The sequence below is a fragment of the Bubalus bubalis genome, chromosome X (genome assembly GCF_019923935.1).
Source record: "Bubalus bubalis isolate 160015118507 breed Murrah chromosome X, NDDB_SH_1, whole genome shotgun sequence".
NCBI classification, from domain to species: Eukaryota; Metazoa; Chordata; class Mammalia; order Artiodactyla; family Bovidae; genus Bubalus; species Bubalus bubalis.
The window spans coordinates 106,219,204-106,238,299 of NC_059181.1; the positions used below are offsets into that span (position 1 = coordinate 106,219,204).

A 19,096-nucleotide genomic window follows, 5' to 3' on the forward strand; every position below is an offset into this window, starting at 1 on the left:
GTGCCTTTGGTGGAGGAATGTCAATTTCTACTTGCCTTTGAGGACTCTACGCAGCAAGCTTCTCAGTTAACCTGGAAAGCTTTGCCCCAGGGATTTTGTGACAGTCTTCACTTATTTGGATAAAGTTTGTCACAGGATCTACAAAACTTTAATAGCTCAGAAGCAGTGGTGTTACAATATGTAGATGATATTTTGCTCAGTGCTGAGACAGAGGAAGCTTGTTCACGAGCCTCAGTTCAGTTCAGTTCAGTTCAGTCACTCAGTCGTGTCCGACTCTTTGCAACCCCATGAATTGCAGCACGCCAGGCTTCCCTGTCCATCACCAACTTCTGGAGTTCACTCAGACTCACGTCCATCGAGTCCGTGATGCCATCCAGCCATCTTATCCTCTGTTGTCCCCTTCTCTTCCTACCCCCAATCCCTCCCAGCATCAGAGTCTTTTCCAACTAGTCAACTCTTTGCATGAGGTGGCCAAAGTACTGGAGTTTCAGCTTTAGCATCATTCCTTCCAAGGAAATCCAGGGCTGATCTCCTTCAGAATGGACTGGTTGGATCTCCTTGCAGTCCAAGGGACTATGAAGAGTCTTCCCCAACACCACAGTTCAAAAGCATCAATTCTTCAGCACTCAGCATTCTTCACAGTCCAACTCTCACATCCATACATGACCACTGGAAAAACTACAGCCTTGACTAGACGGACCTTTGTTGGCAAAGAAATGTCTCTGCTTTTCAATATGCTATCTAGGTTGGTCATAACTTTCCTTCCAAGGAGTAAGCGTCTTTTAATTTCATGGCTGCAGTCACCATCTGCAGTGATTTTGGAGCCCCAAATAATAAAGTCTGACACTGTTTCTACTGTTTCCCCATCTATTTCCCATGAAGTGATGGGACCAGATGCCATGATCTTCGTTTTCTGAATGTTGAGTTTTAAGCCAACTTTTTCGCTCTCCTCTTTCACTTTCATCAAGAGGCTTTTGAGTTCCTCTTCACTTTCTGCCATAAGGGTGGTGTCATCTGCATATCTGAGGTTATTGATATTTCTCCTGGCAATCTTGATTCCAGCTTGTGCTTCCTTCAAACCCAGCGTTTCTCATGATGTACTCTGCATAGAAGTTAAATAAGCAGGGTGACAATATACAGCCTTGATGGACTACTTTTCCTATTTGGAACCAGTCTGTTGTTCCATGTCCAGTTCTAACTGTTGCTTCCTGACCTGCATACAAATTTCTCAAGAGGCAGGTCAGGTGGTCTTGTATTCCCATCTCCTTCAGAATTTTCCACAGTTGATTGTGATCCACACAGTCAAAGGCTTTGGCATAGTCAATAAAGCAGAAATAGATGTTTTTCTGGAACTCTCTTGCTTTTTCAATGATCCAGCAGATCATTTGGTCTCTTGTTCCTCTGCCTTTTCTAAAACCAGCTTGAACATCTGGAAATTCACGGTTCACATATTGCTGAAGCCTGGCTTGGAGAATTTTGAGCATTACTTTACTAGTGTGTGACATGAGTGCAAGTGTGTGGTAGTTTGAGCATTCTTTGGCATTGCCTTTCTTTGGGATTGGAATGAAAACTGACCTTTTCCAGTCCTGTGGCCACTGCTGAGTTTTCCAAATTTGCTGGCATATTGAGTGCAGCACTTTCACAGCATCATGTTTCAGGATTTGAAATAGCTCAACTGGAATTCCATCACCTCCACTAGCTTTGTTCATAGTGATGCTTTCTAAGGCCCACTTGACTTCACATTCCAGGATGTCTGGCTCTAGGTGAGTGATCACACCATCATGATTATCTGGGTCATGAAGATCTTTTTTGTACAGTTCTTCTGTGTATTCTTGCCACCTCTTCTTAGTATCTTCTGCTTCTGTTAGGTCCATACCATTTCTGTCCTTTATCGAGCCCATCTTTGCAGGAAATGTTCCCTTGATATCTCTGATTTTCTTGAAGAGATCTCTAGTCTTTCCCATTCTGTTGTTTTCCTCTATTTCTTTGCATTGATCGCTGAGGAAGGCTTTCTTATCTCTTCTTGCTATTCTTTGGAACTCTGCATTCAGATGCTTATATATTTCCTTTTCTCCTTTGCTTTTGGCTTCTCTTCTTTTCACAGCTATTTGTAAGGCCTCCCCAGACAGCCATTTTGCTTTTTTGCATTTCTTTTCCATGGGGATGGTCTTGATCCCTGTCTCCTGTACAATGTCATAAACCTTAGTCCATAGTTCATCAGGCACTCTATCTATCAGATCTAGTCCCTTAAATCAATTTCTCACCTCCACTGTATAATCATAAGGGATTTGATTTAGGTCATACCTGAATGGTCTAGTGGTTTTCCCTACTTTCTTCAATTTAAGTCTGAATTTGGCAATAAGGAGCTCATGATTTGAACCACAGTCAGCTCCTGGTCTTGTTTTTGCTGACTGTATAGAGCTTCTCCATCTTTGGCTGCAAAGAATATAATCAGTCTGATTTCGGTGTTGACCATCTGGTGATGCCCACGTGTAGAGTCTTCTCTTGTGTTGTTGGTAGAGGGTGTTTGCTATGACCAGTGCATTTTCTTGGCAAAACTCTATTAGTCTTTGCCCTGCTTCATTCCATATTTCAAGGCCAAATTTTCCTGTTACTCCAGGTGTTTCTTGACTTCCTACTTTTGCATTCCAGTCCCCTAAAATGAAAAGGACTTCTTTTTAGGGAGTTAGTTCTAAAAGGTCTTGTAGGTCTTCATAGAACTGTTCAACTTCAGCTTCAGTGTTACCGGTTGGGGCATAGACTTGGATTACTGTGATATTGAATGGTTTGTCTTGGAAACGAACAGAGATCATTCTGTCGTTTTTGAGATTACATCCAAGTACTGCATTTCTAACTCTTTTGTTGACCATGATGGCTACTCCATTTCTTCTGAGGGATTCCTGCCTGCAGTAGTAGATATAATGGTCATCTGAGTTAAATTCACCCATTCCAGTCCCTTTTAGTTCGCTGATTCCTATAATGTCGATGTTCACTCTTGCCATCTCTTGTTTGACCACTTCCAATTTGCCTTGATTCATGAACTTGACATTCCAGGTTCCTATGCAATATTGCTCTTTACAGCATCGGACCTTGCTTCTATCACCAGTCATATCCACAACTGGGTATTGCTTTTGCTTTGGCTCCATCCCTTCATTCTTTCTGGAGTTATTTCTCCACTGATCTCCAGTAGCATATTGGGCACCTACTGACCTGGGGAGTTCCTCTTTCAGTATCCTATCATTTTGCCTTTTCATAATGTTCATGGGGTTCTCAAGGCAAGAATACTGAAGTGGTTTGCCATTCCCTTCTCCAGTGGACCACATTCTGTCAGACCTCTCCACCATGACCCGCCCATCTAGGGTGGCCCCACGGGCATGGCTTAGTTTCACCGAGTTAGACAAGGCTGTGGTCCTAGTGTGATTAGATTGACTAGTTCTGTGAGTATGGTTTCAGTGTGTCTGCCCTCTGATCCCCTCTTGCAACATCTACTGTCTTACTTGGGTTTCTCTTACCTTGGATGAGGGGTATCTCCTCACCACCGCCCCTTCTGACCTTGAACGTGGAATAGCTCCTCTAGGCCTTCCTGTGCCCGTGCAGCCACCGCTCCTTGGAGGTGGGGTTGCTCCTGCTGGCTGCGGCCTCTGGCCTTGGACGTGGGGTAACTCTTCTCGGCCGCTGCCCCTAACCTTGGACGTGGGGTAGCTCCTCTCAGCCGTTCCTGCGCTGTCGCAGCCTGGCACTCTTGGCCGCTGCCCCTGACCTTGGACGTGGGGTAACTCCTCTTGGCCGCCTCCCCTCGGGCATGGGGTCCTCCCGGCTTCTGCCCCTAACCTCACGAGCCTCAGAAGACTTAAACTTTCTGGCAGGCTGCGGTTACAAGGCATCAAGAGAAAAGGCTCAGCTTTGTCAACAATCTGTTAGATACCTGGGCCTAATCATATCAGAAGGGACTAGAGCCATAGGCCCCGAGAGAATTAAACCTATACTAAATCATCCCCTACCTATGACTTTAAGACAATTGAGAGGATTTTGGGGAATCACAGGTTACTGTTGCATTTAGATTCCGGGTTATGGGGAACTTGCCGGGCCTTTATATAAACTTTAGCTGAAACTCAGCAGGCCCAAACCAACAAACTGGTGTGGTCTGCAGATACTCAAAAGGCTTTTAAGGTTTTTCAGACTGCTCTCCTGCAAGCTCCAGTTCTGAGCTTGCCCACGGGGTCAGAATTTAATTTGTTTGTCACTGAAAGAAAAGGTGTGGCCTTGGGAGTTTTGACACAACCTTGAGGGCCTCACCAGCAACCTATTGCTTATCTAAGCAGAGAATTAGATGTAATTTCACATGGGTGGCCCCACTGCCTAAGAGTAATTGGGACAGCGGCTTTATTAGCACCTGAAGCTTTAAAAATAATTAATGGATGAAACCTTACTGTACTGACTTCTCATGATGTGAGTAGAATCTTAAATTCTAAGGTTAATATGTGGATGACAGACAGTGGGCTTCTTAAATATCAGTCATTGTTAGAAGAACCAGTAACTAAGCTTAAAGTTTGTGGAAATTTAAATCCTGCCACTTTCCTTCTTGAGAAGGAAAATGAAATACCTGATCACGATTGTTCCCAATTTCTAACTTTAAACTATGCAGCTCGGGAAGAGCTAGTGGATACCCCATTAGACAATCCTGACATGGAAATATTTACTGATGGCAGTTCTTTTGTTCAGGATGGAAAGTGTAAAGCAGGTTACACTGTGGTGACTGCTGAACAGGTTTTAGAAGCAAAATCTCTCCCCCAGGGAACCAGTGCTCAGTTAGCGGAGCTTGTGGCCCTGACCCGAGCTCTAGAGTTGAGCAAAGGGCTTATTTGACTTTACATGCTCATGCTGCAATATGGAAAGAAAGACTGTTTAAAACAGCAACAGGAGAACCTATTAAACATTTCAGAGAGATCGAGAGACTTTTAACTGTTATATGTTGTCCTAAAGAAGTAGCTGTTATGCATTGCAAAGGACACAACAGAGATGGGAGTAAAGTAGCTGAAGGTAATCAGCTGGCTGACTGTCAAGCCAGAAAAGCGGCACTTTACGAAACCCCTTCACTGCAGACGTCTTTGATCTGGACAGGTCCTGTGGAACAGGAAAAACCACAATATACTGAGGAAGAATTAGAAAGATATGAGAAAAGAGGAGCAAAGATTACTGATAAAGGATGGTTACAGTCTGAGGATGGACAATTAATAATTCCTGAAAATGCTCAATGGAAAATTCTTAAGGGTTTTCATTTGGGTGCAGAGAGTACTTACCAGATGGCTTCTCATTTGTTTGAAGGTAAAAATGTAATGAAAACTTTAAAGAACATTATCAAAAGGTGTGAGGTTTGTCAGAAAAATAACCCAAAGGCTGAAAAGCTAGCAAAATCTGGATTACAACGAAGTGGAAAGTATCCTGGATAGGACTGGGAAATTGATTTTACTCATATGCCAAAAGCTAATGGGTATTCTTGCTTACAAGTTTGGGTGGATACTTTTACTGGATGGATTGAGGCTTTTCCCTGTCATAGTTAACAGGCTAAGGAGGTTATAAAGATTTTAACCTATGAAATTATCCCCGGGTTTTGGCTGCCACGGAGCCTTCAGAGTGACAATGGCTCCGCCTTTAAAGCTGCTGTAACTCAGGGGGTGTCTAAGGCTCTAGAAATAGAATATCATTTACACTGTTCCTGGAGACCCCAATCCTCAGGAAAGGTTGAAAAAGCTAATGACATTATCAAAAGACATCTGCACAAATTAAATCAAGAGACACAGGACAATTAAAGTCCTACCGATAGCTTTAATGAGGGCTCGAACTGCCCCCCAAAAGGAGGGACTGTCCCCCTTTGAATGTATTTATGGAAGGTCTTTCTTATGCACATTGTTATAGACCCTGAAGCCTCGGAATTAACTAGTAACTCAGCTCTCAGCTTTTCAACAGGTATTAACAGAACTCCAGGAGACAACTCTTGACCCAGCCTCTGAGTCAAGCAAGCCTCTATTTGAGCCAGGAACCGAGATCCTCATAAAAACATTGGGGTCTGGGGGCCCATCCCTTGAGCCCCTCTGAGAAGGCCCTTACCAGGTTATTCTTTCTTCTCCCACAGCTGTCAAAGTGCCAGAAATTGATTCGTGGGTACATCACACTCGAGTTAAGAGGTGGCACCCTGACCAGAACTAAGTGACTTCATTTTATGTCTTTAATTTCTATGCTCTGACTTTGTACTTTTCAGATGGGCCTGATAATCTATGTAAGCCTACTTCTGCTGACCCCAGAAGTCCTGAGTCTGCCGTTTGATCCTCAAGACAATGCCTTCCTGTCCTGGGCTCATTCCTATGCTGAATTCCACAATCAGGCTAACTGCTGGGTCTGTGGAGCGCTCCCCTCTTCATCAGTGAAAGGCTTCCTGTGGTGGACATCTCCACAAGGAAAAGACTTTCTCACAGTCTGCTAATACCTTCAACAACAATTGCATGTGATGCTTCTTCTTAAACTGATGACATTTAACCACTTTAAGATAGACTGATGTAACTATGGACATAATATGACTTTTAATTTTGATTTTAACTTGTTTTAATGACTATTTTGCCTTGCATCTGTAACTGTGTAATTGGATTTGTTTCTAGTTGCATGAAGGCATTTAAGTTACTAATGGTTGTCCAAGCTCCTACGAGTGCCACAGCCTCTTCCAAATATTACTTGGGGCCCCTGGATCAGAGACCCTCAATATGAGGGTTGGGAGAATATGTTGCCTCACCAATTTAGGGACAATGCCCCTTATCAGCTCGGAAGCAGTTATGGAATGAAAACGATGCTCCTTTCCCCTGGCAACATAATTCTCCTAAAAGAAAAGGGCGGGGGGAATGAGAGAGTCATTTCCTAGGCAGGTTGATAATAAGTCTAGGGGTCCCAAGGAGAGAGGGGTCTGGAATTCTCAAGGAGGAAGAAAGGACAAACTTTTTTGTCCCTCTACATTCCTTAGGATTATATAACAATAATGTATCCTGCTTGAAGACAGTCTCTGGAAAAAACCTTCTGGCTAATCCTGTTATCTTAAGCTGTAAATTATGGGAGTAGGTCTAGTGAGGTCTTTACAACCTCCAGACATTCTTTTGATTCACTGTAATAACTAATTAGAGAGTATATAACTCCATGGCTAACACTAGCAAGGGGGTACTCTTTCTACCCCCTTCTTATGCCTATGTCAGAAGCTTTCTCTATCTCCTTTATACTTTAATAAAACTTTATTACACAAAAGCTCTGAGCGAGCAAGCCTTGTCTCTGGCCCCAGATTGAATTCTTCTCCTCCGGAGGCCAAGAATCCCAGCGTCTTTGTGTGGTTCAGCAACAACCTTTCCTCATGGTATCAAGTCCCATCACTTCATGGCAAATAGATGGAGGAAAAGTGGAAACAGTGGTAGATTTTATTTTCTTGGGCTCCAAAATCACTGCAGATGGCGACTACAGCCACAAAATTAAGAGACGCTTGCTCCTTGGAAGAAAAGCTATGACAAACCTAGACAGGTTATTAAACAGCAGAGACTTCACTTTGTGAACAAAGGTCCCTAAGGTTTTTCCAGTAATCATGCATGGATGTGAAAGTTGGACCATAAAGAAGGCTGAGTGCTGAACAATTGATGCTTTTGAACTGTGGTGTTGGAGAAGACTCTTGAGAGTCCCTTGGACAGCAAGGAGATCAAACCAATCAATCCTAAAGGAAATAAACCCTGAATATTCATTGGAAGGACTGATGCTGAAGCTGAAGCTCCAGTATTTTGGCCACCTCTGTGAAGAGCTGACTCATTGGAAAAGACACTGATGCTGGGATAGATTGAGGACAGGAAGAGAAGGGGATGACAGAGGATGAAATGGTTGGATGGCATCACTGACTCAGTAGACATGAGTTTGAGCAAACTCCAGGAGTTGGTGATGGACAAGGAAACCTGGAGTGCTGCAGTCCATGGGGTCACAAAGAGTCAGACTCGACTGAGCGACTGAACAACAAGTCTCCTATTTTCTTGTTCATTTCCTATATAGTTGTCCTATTAATGAAAGTTTAGTATCAGTTCAGTTCAGTTCAGTCACTAAGTCTTGTCCAACTCTTTGTGACCCCATGGACTGCAGCTCACTTGGCCTCCCTGTCCATCACCAACTCCCAGAGTTTACCCAAACTTATGTCCATTGAGTCAGTGATGCCATCCAACAATCTCATCCTCTGTAATCCCCTTCTCCTCCTGCTTTCATTCTTTCCCAGCATCAGGGTCTTTTCAAATGTCAGTTCTTCGCATCAGGTGGCCAAAGTATTGGAGTTTCAGCTTCAACATCAGTCCTTCCAATAGTCTTCAAATATTATTGTACAACTATTTCTCACATCAATTCTGTCAGTTTTTGCCTTATATATTTTGTATTTTTGTTTTCTGTCGCATATATATTTGTAAAAAGAATGACTGACTTTTTTGTCATTATGAAATGTTTCTCTTTATCTCTAGGGACTTTTGCTTTGAAGTCTATTGTATCTGATATTAGTATACCCACTTCAGCTTTCTTGCCATTGCTGTTATCATATCTATTTTCATATTTTTACTTTCAATCAATTTTTTTTATTTTTTTTAAACTTTACAAAATTGTATTAGTTTTGCCAAATATCAAAATGAATCCACCACAGGTATACATGTGTTCCCCATCCTGAACCCTCCTCCCTCCTCCCTCCCCATACCATCCCTCTGGGTCGTCCCAGTGCACCAGCCCCAAGCATCCAGTATCGTGCATCGAACCTGGACTGGCAACTCGTTTCATACATGATATTATACATGTTTCAATGCCATTCTCCCAAATCTTCCCACCCTCTCCCTCTCTCACAGAGTCCATAAGACTGTTCTATACATCAGTGTCTCTTTTGCTGTCTCGTACACAGGGTTATTGTTACCATCTTTCTAAATTCCATATATATGTGTTAGTATACTGTATTGGTGTTTTTCTTTCTGCCTTACTTCACTCTGTGTAATAGGCTCCAGTTTCATCCACCTCATTAGAACTGATTCAAATGTATTCTTTTTAATGGCTGAGTAATACTCCATTGTGTATATGTACCATAGCTTTCTTATCCATTCATCTGCTGATGGACATCTAGGTTGCTTCCATGTCCTGGCTATTATAAACAGTGCTGTGATGAATATTGGGGTACACGTGTCTCTTTCCCTTCTGGTTTCCTCAGTGTGTATGCCCAGCAGTGGGATTGCTGGATCATAAGGCAGTTCTATTTCCAGTTTTTTAAGGAATCTCCGCACAGTTCTCCATAGTGGCTGTACTAGTTTGCTTTCAATCAATTTGTATTGTGGAACATTAAGTACATCTCCTGTAGACAGCATATAGCTGTATCATATTATTTTAGCCAATCTCACAATCTTTGCTTTTTTTTTTTTACTAGATTGCTATTATTCTAACCACTGCTATAGTTGATTTACATTTGCTCTTTTCTTCTTCTTTTATATATCTTATGGGCTTTTTTGTTCCTTTATTTCTTCTTTATTACCTTTTTTGCATTAAGTGAATATTTTATAGTGTAGCATTGTAAGTTTGTAAATGATTTTTTAAAATATACTTTTGAGTTTTTTTTTTTTTTTTTAGTGGTTGCTCTAGGGCTTGCCAAATACATCTTGGTTTACCAGAATCACCTTCAGATCTATAGTACCTTATTCCACATGTATACATATATATTCCATATAATATATAGAAACATTATTCCTATATAGCTCTATTCCATTTTCTCCTCTTTAATGATACTATTATACCTATTATGTCTATTAATATTACAAATACAACAATAAATTGCAATAATTATTGCTTTGCCAACTGTAGTCATTTCTGTAACTCGGTATAGCTTGACTCCCACCCACTTCTTTTACATTGCTTTTGGAAAATATATTACATTTTATGTTACAGACCTAACAGTACACCATATACATGCTATTGTATATATTTAACATATTATTATATGTATTATTTTATACATTTAAAAAATCAGTTCACAGAAAATAACAAAAGTTTACAACTATGCTGTCTTTTATAATTACATAAACACCTTTCCTGGCGCTGTCTTGTGTGTGTATTTGTGTTTGAATTGCCATCTGCAGTCACTTGCTTTCAGCTTGAAGAACTTCCATCAGTATTTCTTGTAAGGCAGGTCTGCTAGCAACAAATTCACTCAGTGCTTGTTTGTTTACTTTGTAAATGTCTTTATTTGCTTTCCTTTTTTGAAAGATAGATTTGCTGAATATGGGGTTGCTGGTTTACATTTTTTACTTTATCACATTGAATATGTTATCCCAATGCATTGTTTCCTCCAGAAGTTGACTGTTATTCTTATTGGAGTTCCTTTTTAAGAGATGAATCACTTTTTTCTTGTTACATTCAAGATTTTCTCTATGACTTTTATTATTTCTTTGACTTTCAGAACTTTTACTATGATGCATCTGTTTGGGAATCTCATTATCCTTATCCTACTAGAAGTTTATTGAGTTTCTTGGATGTGTAGGTTATTGGTTTTCAATTTAGGGAGTGTTCCGATATTATTTATTTGGACATTTTTTTCTACTATTTTCTCTCTCTCTTCTCATTACTCCTATGTTGGTACACTTGATGGTGTCCCACATTTCTCAGAGACTCTGTTCGATTTTCTTCATTCTTTATCTGTTCTATCTTCCGCTTGCATAATCTCTATCAAACTGTCTTCAAGTCTGCTAGTTCTCTCTTCTTCTAGTTGAAATACACTGAGCCCTTCTAGTGAATTACTTATTTCAGTTATTGTACTTTTCAACTCCAGAATTTCCTTTTGGTTCTTCTTCCTATCTCGTATGGATATTCTATATTTGATATAACATTGGCACCATATCTTTTACTTTTTAAAGGATGCTTTCCTTTAGTTTTGTGAACATATTTGTAAGGACAATTTTGAAGTCTTTTTTCTATTAAATCTGACATCTACTTGCTATTTCAGGCAGTTTGCATTGCCTACTTTTTCCTCCCAGTGTGTGAACCATATTTTCTTCTTTGTATGTCTCATAATTTTTTTGTTGGAGGCTAGCCATTTTAGACAATATATTGTAGTAACTGTTGAGTATTGGTCCATTACCCACCCCAGGGTTGGTTATTGTTTATTATTATTTAGTGACTAAGTGGATTATACCAGTAAAGTCTATCCCCACGCTCCCCCACCCTTGCCCCACACATTGTTAAGCCTCTTACCTATTACCCTAGAATGACAGTGATATTGACAGGATTCTCTTTGCTTGATCACATCCAGTTGTTAAAAGTCCATGAACTGCCAGCTGATTACTTACTCTCTTGTCTTCATCAAAGCCTTGGGAGCATAAATTGTTCTTCAAAGGAATTCAACCAAATTGTGGCTTCTTTGAAGAATAGTTTCTGAGTTCATGCTTGATATTTGTTCTGATCCCAGGAAGGCTCATAACTGGCTAAGTCTGCAGTTTCATTAAATCCACAAGTTTCACTGTCTTTTCACTACAATCTCCGTTGTTCTTGAGACTGTCCTTAGGTTTGAATTTCTCCATGGTCTGTTGTAAATAAAATCAGTTCCCCTGGGAAGAGATTAGGAGCTATCTGTTTTTTTGGTCTGTGCCTCCTTTTGGGTAAAATCTCTGATCCATGCTCTGGAACTGGGGTTGGGGACAATGGAAAACTTCTGAGTGACACTCGTGCTCTAGGACTTGAACATTTGGAAGGGGGCATCCGCCTGAAGTTGAACCACTGACTCATGAGCCAGAGAAAGAACAAGATGATCAGGACCGCAGTCTTCTCAAACCATCACACCCAAGGTGCACCTTCAGTCTGGTAAGTGGGAACTGAGTGGAAGAAGGGAACTTTCACTTCTCCACCACACTTGCCTGGGACTCAGCCTCATCAGCACACAGATGGGGTCAGGATGAGACATAATGACATACTGCTCCTCCCAGGAAGAAAGCCCTCTGACTACAAGTCAAGGGAAGAGAAAGTGATTGCAATCTGAAGTGAAGTGCTGAGTCTGGGTAGGGGGCAGGTGGGAAGGGAGGAGTGTTCTTGGTTCAAATACGACAGATTTTTGCTTTTTGTAATAAAATTTTTATAGATTTTGATATGTGTTTCTCCATTTGCTGTCTGCAGGAGACATTCATTTCACATATTCTAAAAGCTTAAAATCTCACTAAGAAATTTTAACATATTACTCTTTTGAAAAATATACTGTGACTTGTTTACAGACTTTCACTTCTTTCCATTGGCAACTACTGGGCCCAGTCTCAAATATGCTCATCAGTAGAGTCTTTTTTCTTCAGAGTTAAAAAAAAACCCACAAAAAGCAAGTCTGCTAAGGATAGTTCAAGATATTATTGATATATTCTGAATTCTTTCTAGGTTGAGAATATTTAGCCAAAGAACTGCATTAAAAAATACTGGCATTAAGTTTTTTCTTTTTCCTTGAATACGTTTGTTAATTATTTGAAGTATAGTTGAACTCAACTGTTCATTTTCATTTAGTTTTAGAATTATTGTTCTATCATTGGTTTTATTTATATTTTAATATGAAACCATTAACATGATTACAAAATTCAACATTATTAAAAATAAAAAACTTCCCCCTTTCACCCCTTGTAGCCAACCAATTTTGTTTCTGGCTTACCTTTCTGTTTCTTCAATAGAAACAAGCATATACATACATATATATTATATATATATATATATATATATAATATATATATATATATAATTGAGGGACAAAGGATCAAAATCCCAATGGAAAAAAATGTGTAAAATAATAAAGTGAATCTATTTTAGAAATATTAGCTATTACTCTGCATTATATGTGGTAAATATTTTCTCCCAGTTTGCTGTCTTTTTACTTTGTTTATGGTGTTTTTTTTTTAATTTTATTTTATTTTTAAACTTTACATAACTGTATTAGTTTTGCCAAATATCAAAATGAATCCACTACAGGTATACATGTGTTCCCCATCCTGAACCCTCCTCCCTCCTCCCTCCCCATTCCATCCCTCTGGGTCGTCCCAGTGCACCAGCCCCAAGCATCCAGTATCGTGCATCGAACCTGGACTGGCAACTCATTTCATACATGATATTTTACATGTTTCAATGCCATTCTCCCAAATATGGTGTTTTTAAAACCATGTAAAAGTTTTGATTTAAAAAAATTTTAATTAAGTCAAATTTACCAATTTTTAATTTTATTACATCTGGTTTTAAATTGTAGTTAGAAAGTATTTCTCTTCACTTAGGCTACAGAAGAATTTTCTAATGTTTTTGCCTGATGCTGTATGGTTTTATTTTTTAATATTTAGACCCCTATACATTTGGAGTTTATTTTTGTGTATGGAGTGAGATATAAATCTACTTAATTTTTTAATAAATAGCTTTTCAGTTGTCCCAGAACCATTTATTAAAATGTCCATCATTTCTATAGAGATTTGAGATGCTATCTTTGTCTTAAACTAAACTTTATGTGTATCTGGGTATACTTTTTGACATGCTATTCACTCCACAGGTGTGTTTGTCTATTGCTACACCACTACCCTACTGTTTTACCTAAAGATGCCTTACTATATATTTTATTTTTTATAATTAAAGTTGAATTTGTGAAGCATTTAAAAAAATTACTGTCCTGGGTCTTAGTTGCAGCATGTTGAATCTTTCCTTGTGGTAGGAGGGCTTAGTTGCCCCTTGGCATGTGGGATCTTAGTTTCCCAACTAGGGTTTTTACCCATGTCCCCTGCATTTTGGGGCAGATTCTAAACCAATCGGCCACCAGGGAACTCCTGATTGTATATTTTAATATCTTATCAGACTACTTTTCCCTTACAGTTTTTCCTTTTGAGTGATTTCCTGGCTATTCTTTTAAAAATATTTATATTTATTTGCTTGGCTATACCAGGTGCTAGTTGTAGCACGTGGGATCGTAGATCTTCACTGAGGCATGGTGTGGTATGTGGGACCTAATTCTCTGACCAAGGATCACATCTGGGTCCCTTACACTGGGAGCTCAGAGTCTTAGCCGCTGGACCACCAGGGAAGTTCCTGGGTATGCTTTCTTGTTTTTTAACAGATTGATTCTGTTGTTTTGCTTTCTCTGGAGAAGGCGAACACTGCTTGTATATCCAATACCAGCATCTTTGGGATTCCCTTCCCCCACCTACTCTAAGCAAGCCTCTAAGGAGGTTTTCCCTTCCGCCCAAACCCAAATGCTCTCACCAGGCACACTCCATAATTCATTCGTAAGCATTCTTGTCCTAAGGATGGTAAGGGAGGCAGCCAGGGCTGAGTGTCCCAGAAAAAGCAAACGCACAAGGGAGCATGCACCCTTACCACCTTGGCAGTAAGTGGGACTGGGCTTTCAGGGCTTGGAAGGACCCTGCCTGGCAGCCATGTGAGAGCACAGGAGGGGTGCCTGCATCTGTCTCCAATGGGCTCCGCTATACTTGCTTAGCCACTGCTCCCACACTGCTGAAATAGAGGTACAAAAAATGCCCTAAAAGTCCGACCAATTTGGGGGCACTTATCTCATACAACATTCCACATATTCCCCCTCCCCACCAAACCCACAAAAGCAAGATCGAGTCCCAAACTGAGTGCTTAAATCTCACCCCAAAAGATTACTGCTGTCTATAACCTCAGCCTCAAGGACACATTTTCCCAAACTGAATGGCTGAGAATGAGAATATATTCTAAAGAGTTCTTGTCATCACACTCAACACTAAAGAAAATTTGAGACAACAGCTAAGTCAGTTTGCATGTATCATTTGGACCAGAAATATAGTGTTTAAAAATGGAACACCATCCTGCTTTTGGGGGCCAAGGGGACAGTCTGGCATATATGTGATCACGCTAGACCAAAGAAGCATGCTGATTTTATATATTTGAGTTAAAGGAAGATTTGTAGAAGGATCCGTACTAAAATTAAACCTGCCCGTGTGGATTACCCAGACCTCTCGGAACAACTGCAACTGAAAACTCCAGTGCACATCTGACACCTTTGCGCTGGAGCTCACCCCACCCTCACCCCTACTCCCAGGCCCACCCCTTTCGCACCGAAAACATACACACTGTAGCTAAGGACCACATTGCAAATGATCTCTGTAGATTCAAAGGCACAGTGGCCATTTCGAGTGAACGAATCCACCTCGTATCTAAAAGGGAACTATCTGTGCTTCTACCTTCTGACAGCTAGATAAAATTCCCATTTTACAGAGGAGCTCAATCTAAACCGCAAGTCAGGAGTGTCAGAAAGGCTTTATCATAGATTGAGGGCTGTAGTGACAACCGTGGAGGACTGAATACAATGATTCCAATGAATACTATGTATGAGGCGCATGAAACAAAGGAGGAACTGGGCGATCACGCAGGCAGACATCGGAATATGCTAAAGAATCAGTGTCACCATGAAAAGATCATGCAGCTAGAGTTCTGAGCCAGAGCTATTCAAATAAATCCTGTGTGAAACAAGGATGTGGGGAAAGGGGAGCCTTGGGTTGGGGGGAGTTGGGTGAAAGGGACCCAAGGGATTCTCAAGTTTATGTTGAAATTTCTGGTGAGGTGAGCTGTGTCCTCCGATTCTATTATATGGGTGTTTTTTTTTTTTTTTTCTTTTCCTGCCACTGTCATGGAAACAAGGTGACTTTAGTCAACTACATTCCTCCGGTGGCAAGACAAGTAAGATACACTGCAGAGGCAGAAGCGCCGGGATCAAGATCTTTCATGCTCCCGCAAACGCTCAGGCCGGTGCGTGAGTTTCGGGAACAGGCACAGTGTGGCTGGGTTCCTGTCAGGGATTCGTCATATGCCCTGGCCTGACGGGGAGACGGTTTCCTGCAGAACGAGGTGCAGGAGGTGGTTCTGCTCGGCGCTCAGCAGGGGCCACATCTCCACCTGCAGCAACTTGACGGCCTCTGTGTCCTTCTCGTGTGTGGCCATGACCAAGGACTGTAGCAGCAGAAAGAGCTCCTCGGGCAGCGGGCCGCTGCTGTCCTGCCCGTGGCCGTCGAAAGCCTCCCAGGAGTACTTCTCCAGGGTGTGTGCGTGCTCCGGCAGGAGCTTAGCCGGCGGGGGCTGCAGGAGCAGCAGCAGCAGCACGCGGGACACCTCGCAGCGGACCAGCACGTCGGCGAAGGCACCCAGCGCGGCCGGGGCGGCGGTGGCTGGCTGCCCAGCGCCGGGCGGGAGCGGCGGGGCGAGGGCCGCGGGGGCGGCGGGCTGCGGCCCGGGCGGTGGGGGCGGCGGCGTCAGGGGCTGCGGCGGGGGGCCGCCGAACTCCCGCGCCAGGCGCTGCATGCGCGTGAAGAGTGCCAGCGCGCTGCTGTAGTCCCGCGCCAGCAGCTGGCAGGACGCGGCATGGCCGAGCGCCTGCAAGGCGGCCAGGGGCAGCTGGGGCAGCTGCAGCTGCGCGGCGCGCTGGAAGTGGCCGGCGGCGGCAGCCGGCTGGCCCAGGTCGCGCAGGGAAGCCGCCAGCTCGAGGCAGAGCGCGGCGGCTGCAGCCGGCTGCCCGAGCTCCAGGTGCAGGCGCACGGCGGCGCCCAGCGCGGCGGCGGCGGCCTGTAGGGCCTCCCCGGCGGCGGCGGGGCAGGCCAGGCGCTGGCGCGCGTCGCGCTCCTGCCGCAGAAAGAGGCGCGCGGCCTCGGTCAGCGCCAGTGCCTCGCCGGGCCCGTGGAAGAGCGCCTGTTGGCAGCGCGCCACCGCCAGCTGGCACCAGGCCGCGTACGGCAGGCACTCCTGGGCGCGCAGCTCACGGCCGAGCTGGGCGAACTGCTCGCCGGCCTCCGCCACGTTCGGCTTCCGCAGGAACCGCTTCTTGAGCTTGTTGGACACCTGGCGGTAGCGCGCCAGGAAGTCCCCCGGCTCGGGGCCCGGGCCCGGGCCACCGCCCAGGCCGGCCGTGGAAGCCGCCATCTTCGCCTCCCCGGCCCTTCCAGGCGCGCTGACGCAACCGGGCGGCGACAGGCGACGTGCCATGCGTCCGGCTCGGGCCCACAGCGCGACGGCGCCCGCGCGGCCGCCCAGATGGTCCCATCGCCGGGATATGCAAAAGAGCGGGCGCGGAGGCGGGGCCATGGTTGGCTGTCGGCGCCATATGCAAACCGGGGGACCTGGGCTGGCTCTGGCTGGGAGCCCGCTGTTGCTAGGTGACAGCTTGCTCCTGCAGGTTGCCTAGCAGGGCATCTCTTGGCATCCCTAAAGGCACACGACCAAAAAGTCAACTGGTGACCCTGCGTGACCCTGATTCGACTTTGCATAATTGCGGGTTGTGTCCCGCCCACCCCAGTCCCCATTCCGCCGCAGTCTTGCGGTCTAGGCCCCTGCCCCCATGGGTATCTAGGCCCTACCCACATGGGAACCCCTGTCAAGCACGCTGTCCACCATCCCTGCATCCCACGCTGCGAGGCGGTCGGTCACTTTGGCACCTTCACCCTACCACGACGCCATCCTCTCGGTCTTGAACGTCACCCTCAGGACCCCGGTCCCTCTGGGGACTTCGCCTGGCTCCTACTTGCTCAGAGCCAACGGGGGAGCCTTCTTTTCCCCGGCCTCCCCCCAGACCCCACTCCACCACACCCCCGCCACAGCCAGCCTCTCTCACCAGGGTCACCGCATGCGCTGTCACCGTGGGTGACCGCTCCTCTCTGCCTGCCATCCCCGACTCCACCCGTACCCACAACACTCCCCCTCCGCTCTAGCCAGACCCCCGACCCCTACCTCTCCAAGGAGGGGTGTCCCACCACCACTTCCCAGGCCAAGTGACTGAAGCACCCACAGGGATGTCTTGAAACACTTTGATTGATTCGACATGACTGGGCCCGAGGCACCGGGCTGTGCGGTCGGTCAGTGAGCAGACCTGGTGCCCGACAGCTAGGGGGAGGCCCGTCCAGGGCCCGGGCACCCGGGGCCTGGAACCCAGGACCCAGGGTTGAGCAGCTGGTGCCAGGCTGGGGCCAGCAGGGAGATGGTTGTCATCCCAAAAGAGCCATTGAGCAGAGCGTTGTGGTGGACCGCCGTGCCCACGAGCTCTGGGGTGATGTGCTTCTGACCGCTGTTCTGGCCCTTGTTGCCTGCCAGCCCCAGGACCTTGGCAGTTAGGTGCTGCATAATGGCTGCTAGAAAGATGGGTGCAGACGAGTTCAGGCGGCGCTTCATGTGTCTCATGGAGAAGGATAGCTCGGCATGGGCGGTGCGGAAGCGGCGACCAGATGACCTTCGACGGCCCCTTTCCCTGGGCATGCTGACCGTTGAGGCCTCGCTTTGCGGTGCAATGGGATGAGGTGTGATGGGATGATACGCGGTGGGATGAGTCAGCTGGTCCCAACCTCTCAAGACAACCGGTACTCTCAGACCTCTACTCCGTATGCTAGCAACCACGAGCCGGCCCCTCATTGGTCGGGGCGCACGTTCTGTGACAGGTAGACTCCCCTGAGATCACTGCTTTCCCATGCTCCCCACCCCACCCACCTCCGCAGGCCTGAATCTGCAAAGAAATGGCGCTGGCAGAATCCTGCTCACCCTGCCCATTGGACCCTCTCTTTGTCGGAACTCTCCCTTTCCACGGGACGAGACCTTTATACAGAGAAGGCAGCAGACCACCCAGTGGTACCAAGTATACGCTGGCGGTGCTGGGACACCATCACCACTGTGTCTAGTTCCAAAACATTGGCACCACCACAAGGAGAAACCCCTGTACCAGCCATTCGGTCACTCCCCACTGCCCCCTCCTGCAGTTTTCCCCACCCCATCCTACCCTGCATAGTTCTCAGGCAACCAACCACTCATCAGCTTCCTATCAACAGCCCTTTGCCTGTTCTGGAGACTTCCTAGAGATGGAGGCATACAATAAATAGGTGGCCTTCTGTGTCTGGCTGCTGTCACTGAGCATAGGACCCATACACGTGGTAGCCCAAATCAGCACTTCTTTCCTTTTCCTGGCTGAATAGTTTTCCACTGTATGGCTAGACCACACATGTTTTCTATCTGCTAAGCAGTGGATGGACATTTGGGTGACTTCTGCCTTGTGCCTACTGTGGTG

General features: G+C 45.0%; 2 protein-coding genes across 2 annotated transcripts; both read right to left on the bottom strand.

The window, feature by feature from the left end:
• Window positions 1-15,299: 15,299 nt before the first annotated feature.
• Window positions 15,300-17,082, bottom strand: LOC102415962 (40-kDa huntingtin-associated protein). The gene has a single exon (XM_025276261.3). It carries the CDS (start codon window positions 17,032-17,034, stop codon window positions 15,862-15,864), a length of 1,173 nt encoding a protein of 390 aa, XP_025132046.3. The 5' UTR covers window positions 17,035-17,082; the 3' UTR covers window positions 15,300-15,861.
• Window positions 17,083-17,928: 846 nt separating this feature from the next.
• On the bottom strand, window positions 17,929-18,369 carry LOC102416286 (histone H2A-Bbd type 2/3-like). The gene has a single exon (XM_044936530.2). The coding sequence runs from the start codon at window positions 18,295-18,297 to the stop codon at window positions 17,929-17,931; it is 369 nt and encodes a 122-aa protein (XP_044792465.2). The 5' UTR covers window positions 18,298-18,369.
• Window positions 18,370-19,096: the final 727 nt, after the last annotated feature.

What these genes read in the sequence shown, in the direction of transcription:
- LOC102415962 (XM_025276261.3), bottom strand. Translation starts at nt 17,034, where the DNA reads ATGGCACGTCGCCTGTCGCCGCCCGGTTGCGTCAGCGCGCCTGGAAGG.
- LOC102416286 (XM_044936530.2), bottom strand. Translation starts at nt 18,297, where the DNA reads ATGCCCAGGGAAAGGGGCCGTCGAAGGTCATCTGGTCGCCGCTTCCGC.